Below are 5,589 nucleotides of genomic sequence, written 5' to 3'. Positions count from 1 at the left end.
CCCCCTCCCCGCACCCCCGGGGGGGCTCTCGCCTGCTGCTGTTGCAGCTGCCGGCCGGGACGTTGCGTTTCGGACCAAAAATCCTGGCCGAGTCGGCGTGTGTCGCTGGGATGAAATGAATTTCGGTGAGCCTACCTGGGTCCTCCAGGACCTACCTGGGCCCCGGCTGGGCGCGCGGGCCACGCGTCTCGCCGACGCCCCTCCCCACCTCCACCCCCCACGTCCCCACGGCGCACCGGGGGCAGATGAATACGTACTGCCGAAGAGACAATCCGACTGCGATACCCAAATCAGACCAAAATAGGCAAAGTTTGTGCTTTACTATAAACGCGACCGATTGTTTCGTTTCTGTGGTAAAACATCCCCCTCTGCTATACCAGCTCGTCGACAGTGGCGGAAGGCGGAAGGAGGTCTGGCCTCTCTGGACCATCTCTGCCTGCCACCGCCGCTCCGTGCCACCGCATAAGGAAAGAAAACGCTCCGAAAATAAAAAGGGAGAAATGAGGAAATCCACACCCGACACCACTTAGGGGCGGCCGGGGCTGCCTGACTCGACACGTGCAACCTGGTCCTGTGCCATGGGGGTGGGGGCGGGGGTGGAGGAGACGTGCCGATGCCATGCGTGCAGTGTTGCCAACTTGATGGCGACGAACATGGATTCAGCACGCATTTTCTTCGAACTTCAACCAGAGAGACTGATATAATCATGTGTCATGGTAAGAAAGGACAGGCAGAGCTTGGGGCTTGCTGCACAAGGTAGAAGTTTGAACTCTAGCGGCCTCATCATTCACTCCAACTGGGCTTTGACAACGGCGGAGTCATCTGTATGGAATTCGCGCCCTCGCTCTAGTTGTAGAGCAACTGGCATAAGAGATCTCGTCATTTAGCGGGGTGGGGAGAAATAGGCAATAAAATGCACGAGCAGACCTACGCCACTTCTCGATGGCGTGAGCCGGATGTACGTCCACGAGTTGCACTGGTTCCGTTTTCCTGTGCACACCTCACCTCACCGCACCTGGGACCGGACGAGGTGGGGTGGCCTGCCGCACCCTGCCGCGTCGGCCACTCATTCGGTGCGGCTGCACGATGGGTTGCCTGCCCACCAGGCGCCCAGGCCCGCTCACGGTGTGAGCATATGTAGTAATTATGGGGAAAGAGCCGTGAGGCATATTACTCGGGAAAATGACATGCATTCATTTGTTCGTTTATTCACGAAGCACTAGCACATATTTTATAGCAGAGCTAAGAACAAGGTATCATTTTATGAAGATTTAAATAATCAGTCAAAATCCCATGGCCGTTCGGCCTGATTCAGATCACATATAACGCCCCTAGTCTCAGTGAGACAAGCTTCAATAAGAATAGAAGTAGTAGTAGTAGTAGTAGAAATAATAATTAATATTATAAATAGTATAAATAAACAGATCACCAGTTGAGATCACAGTCGTGCCTGCTCCTCCATGGCCTCCTGCGGTTCCGGGGGCAGCTGCGCGTCGGCCTCGGCCGGGGCCCCGGTCAGCCCGCTAATGTCGGGCCGTATGGTGGGGTCGACGACCTTGCCCACCACGATAGTCAGGTTATCCAGGTTGTCGCGGAGGTAGAATACGAAGGGGTGGTTGGCGTGGAACACGTTGAGTCCGCTCCTCGTCGACATGCTCATAGCTGAAGGAAAATGACACAAAAATCTGTTAGTTTTATCTCGGAGCCATTGTGGAAAATGGTACAAGTTCTCTGTGAAAGTACCTGTAAGGTAGTTGGCGATGGCATTCTTGTCGTCCACCTTGAACCGAACCAGTTGAGCCATGGCGTCGTCCTGCAGGTACACGCGCTGATTCTTAGAGATGCCGGGGAAGTCCGCTGCCTCCTTGTCGAGCATGGCGGTCATGCCGAGCTTTCGGAAGACGGCCTGCGGGTGGGTGATGCAGTCGAGTTCGAACTCGGGGATCGCGACGTCGACTTGCTTCTCTCGCAAGTTCTTGGCGAGGTAGCGGAACGAGTACTTGGACAGGTTCTCGGTGAGCTTGGCCAGTCCGTCTCGTGCGCGAGGCAGCAGCACCAGCAGGGAGTAGCGCCCGTTGTCGCCCTAGAATCAAAACGATTCGTCAGGCACCTGCCCGGGCTACAGGACAGGTGTTCGGGTACGAGACGCTGCACTCGCTCGATACTCACCTTGTAGGGCAACTCGACGGCGGTCGCGTTCAGCTCCTTGATGTCGCCGATGCGGAAGCTACCCTGGGTCCGGAGGGTGGTGATCTCCTTCTGCACGCCCTCCGAGACGTAGAAGTCGTCGTTGAACTTGGCGTCGAACGGCACCTCCCACTCGCCCTTGTAGAACAGGGCGTTGAAGGTGGTGAGCAGTGCGGGCCCGCTGCTGGGCTGACGGTCATTGACGTCCTCTGCGACACAAAGTATTACGTAGTCACCAACCTGTGTGCAGAGCTGCAGCTTCATCGTGTAAAAGTTAAAGAAACTCACCAGAGTCCTCGCGTCCCTTCTTCTTGTCATCCTTCTTCTTCTCTCCCGTGGGCTTTTTCACGTCCTTGCTGAATTTGGCTAGAGATATCTTATCAGTCTCGGCCGGCTTTGCCTCGGACTCGGGGAGCAAGGCCTCCTCCTCGCCCTGGCTGGTCGCTGCCTCCCCGACCTTGGCCGTGTCTTCCTGGTGCACTCCGGCATCGGCAGAGGCCTCGGCCGGGACGACAGCCTCAGGCATCTGGGCCTGCACGGGCTCAGCCACTACGATTGGGGTCGGCTCCAGGATCTCGGCTTTTCCAGCGTCCTCCGCGGTCTTGATCTCCTCTTTCAGAGTCGTGATCTCGTCAAGTTTGGGTACCTCGGGGACCACGGCAGCCTCGGCGGCGGGCGCGGCCTCGGCCATGTCCTGGTCTTGGACCGGCATGGGTGGCTGGAGCTCCTCGCTGGGCTTGCCGACGGCCTCGGCCATGACGGGCACCTCGGGCTCCTTCCCCACTTCCACTGGGGCGGCCGGGGCCGGCGCTGGGGCTGCGGGGGTGACCTCTTCCTTGTTGATGAAGAACTCGGTGGGGGTGTCCTTCTCGGTCTCCTGGATGTCGCGTACTTCCATCAGGTAGTGGTCCCTGAGCGTCGCGAGGTACGGGTCCTCGATCTTGGTGCTCTTGGCGTACACGTAGAACCAGCTGCGGAACTCCGGCTTGCTGACGGCGTTCTTCTCCTGCAACGCAACGAACCCTGAGACCTGCACCACACCACACACGACACGTCGAGATGAGCCGCGCACCTCGCGCACATACTGACCTTCATCCTGCTGAGCACGAGGCGGTAGGTGGCTCTGGTGAGCGAGCTGTCCTGGGGCAGCTTGAGGGCGGCCAGCATCTGGGATCGCGTCTTGCCGACGGCGCCCTCGGCCAGCGCGGCCAGGATGGCGGAGTAGCCCAGCGGAGAATAGGCGGCATTGCCCTTCGCCTCCGTGTCCTGGGGCACAACAACAGCCACCATGGTGAGAATCACCCCTCTATCGTGAACGCATAACACGCCAGAAAGTACGTCCGGTTTTTCTCGGATTTACTAGATGAATTCGGGAGCTTGGCGCCTGCGAGACTCATGGTAGGCCACTCCACAGTACACGCAAGCACTGCAGGCACGAATGTTGCCTACCTATCAGGCACTATGGGAGCTTGCATGCACTGAACTTGGCAAGTTCCTAACGGAGAATGACGGACGTACTCTCTTGATGATCACTAACTCACCTGCAGTAGCGCAGCCGCGATGTTGTTGATGCCCTCTCCGATGAACGCCCCGGGAGAGGTGGCCTGTTGTTGCTGCTGCTGCGTAGTGTAGGGCAGGCCGGCGCACAGCCCGGCGCCGAGCGCCAGCACCGCCAGGACTGAGAACAACGAGCAAGGGCTTGGTGAGCCGGATCCAGAGCCACGGGTGCGACCATCACCAGGCCTCGGCCTACCTGACAGTGCGATCCTCATGTCGTGGTTGTCGCTGCCGCGTCTCCAAGTAGAGTGACCGCGGGCGCGCTTGACCCCGCTATATGGACCCCGCCGAGCCCCGCTCTGCCCTGCCCTGCCGCAGCCCGCGCACCCCGCCGCCCCGCGGCTTGGCGGAGTCGAGGGACCAGTTGAGTACCCCGTCCGGCCCAGCGCCCGCCCGGAGCGCACCGGTTTCCCGCTCCTCTTCCTCCCCCGCCCCGCCCCCCGCCCACGGCCCCTCGCCCTGCTCCGTGCGCCCCTTGCTGCGCTGCACTGCTCCGCGGATGCTCCGTGGATGCGCCCAGGTGATGTCACCTGCAGTTAGCTCATTCATTGCACTTCCAGAGGGCGCTGACTGCTCGGCCGCGGAGAGGAGGTGCGGCGGGGCTGCTCCAGAACCGGTTGCACCGATGCAGCGACCGGCCGAGGCTCGCATCGCAGATTCCTCCCCTCCTGTCTCCGACGGCTAGCTCCACGGGCTCCGCGGCCGGGGCCGGGACGTGAAGGCGTGCGAGGTCCCAAAGATTCGTTGCACCTCACGTGAAGTTGGGCATCGGCTTGACAGGCGTCAGTCACTCCGTGGCTTTTCTCATCGAACGGCTTGAGATATTTTCCCTCACCACCCCCGCCCCCTCCTCCCGCGCCCAGCTCTCGGGGCTATCGGGTTGCGAGCCAACGCCCGGCCGTCCCCCCAGACCGGCCGGTCGGCAGCAGAGGTACCTTGATGTGGACGTCCCAATAAGCTCCTCGTCCTGATGGTCCGCTAAAAATGCCACTTCCCGTTGCAGGCCAGCCGATGCCACACACTCACACGCACGGGAGGCCGCCGCCGCGGGTGACCCCCCCCCCCCTCCCCCTCCTGGTATCCTGCTGTTGGTATCGTAGTTGTGCCTGGCGCCCCCCGGCCGCGCGTCCGCAGGTCCGCAGGCCCCGCGAGGCTGCGAGGCATCCGAATACTACCCGTCCGGCGCGCGGGGGACGACGAGGCGAGGACGAGGGCCTATCGCCGCGAACGCAGACCTAGCGTAGGACGTTTGGCACCGGGTTATAGTCCGGTTTGGCCATCCAAATCGGGCCACCACGAAAGCAAAGAAAGTGACGGGGTCGGGGGAAATGGGGCACGGGGAGACCGCGCCTCTGCCTCTGCGCCACAGAGCGGCGGCGGCGGGCGCGGGGCGACAGCTCGGAGTGATGTCCGCTCTATCCGACCTCCCTATCCTCTCTCGCCGCGAGCACTTCTCTCTCCCAGTTGCCAGGGGAAGGCGTGATTACACAGTGGAAGTCCCCCACCGTGACACAAAGCAAACGTGTGCCATTCGATATCGATATTCGAAATCAAGCCTTTTTATCCTCCGCGAAAACGACCCCCTTGCTGTGATACCGGTCAGTCAGTCCAGTGCTCACAATCTTGCAAATGCTGCGCGACGCGGCCCTTATCCCCCTCTCCGCCCCGCGGTTCTTGCGGTCAGCCACCCCGGAGAGGAGCATCCGAGCAGCGCACCGGAGTGGCCGGGAGAGGAGAGGAGAGTGGTGGAGAGGAGAGCGGTGGAGAGCCGATCCGCAGTATCGGTGCGGAGACCGGGCGGGTCGGGACCAGACGGGACAGAACATTAAAAGTCACTTACTGGGT

At 60.9% G+C, this 5,589-nt stretch overlaps 1 protein-coding gene across 1 annotated transcript; it reads right to left on the bottom strand.

Moving 5' to 3' along the window:
- Window positions 1–1,183: 1,183 nt before the first annotated feature.
- Window positions 1,184–4,046, bottom strand: LOC113209043 (uncharacterized). The gene is made up of 7 exons (XM_052275966.1): window positions 3,941–4,046; window positions 3,729–3,865; window positions 3,277–3,453; window positions 2,476–3,193; window positions 2,170–2,396; window positions 1,744–2,083; window positions 1,184–1,662 (listed from the first exon to the last, which is right to left on the bottom strand). The coding sequence occupies exons 1-7, from the start codon at window positions 3,957–3,959 to the stop codon at window positions 1,439–1,441; spliced, it is 1,842 nt and encodes a 613-aa protein (XP_052131926.1). The 5' UTR covers window positions 3,960–4,046; the 3' UTR covers window positions 1,184–1,438.
- Window positions 4,047–5,589: the final 1,543 nt, after the last annotated feature.

The sequence above is a fragment of the Frankliniella occidentalis genome, unplaced genomic scaffold, assembly GCF_000697945.3.
Source record: "Frankliniella occidentalis isolate FOCC.00 unplaced genomic scaffold, Focc_3.1 Scaffold1276, whole genome shotgun sequence".
Taxonomy (NCBI): Eukaryota; Metazoa; Arthropoda; class Insecta; order Thysanoptera; family Thripidae; genus Frankliniella; species Frankliniella occidentalis.
Note: the sequence above shows the minus strand (reverse complement) of the source record. Positions and strands in the feature narration are given on the sequence as shown.

Coding starts and splice junctions, on each gene's coding strand:
- LOC113209043 (XM_052275966.1), bottom strand. Junction 3,194..3,276: donor TCGTGCTCAGCAGGATGAAG/GTCAGTATGTGC, acceptor GTTGCGTTGCAG/GAGAAGAACGCCGTCAGCAA. Junction 2,084..2,169: donor CCGTCGAGTTGCCCTACAAG/GTGAGTATCGAG, acceptor TTTTGATTCTAG/GGCGACAACGGGCGCTACTC.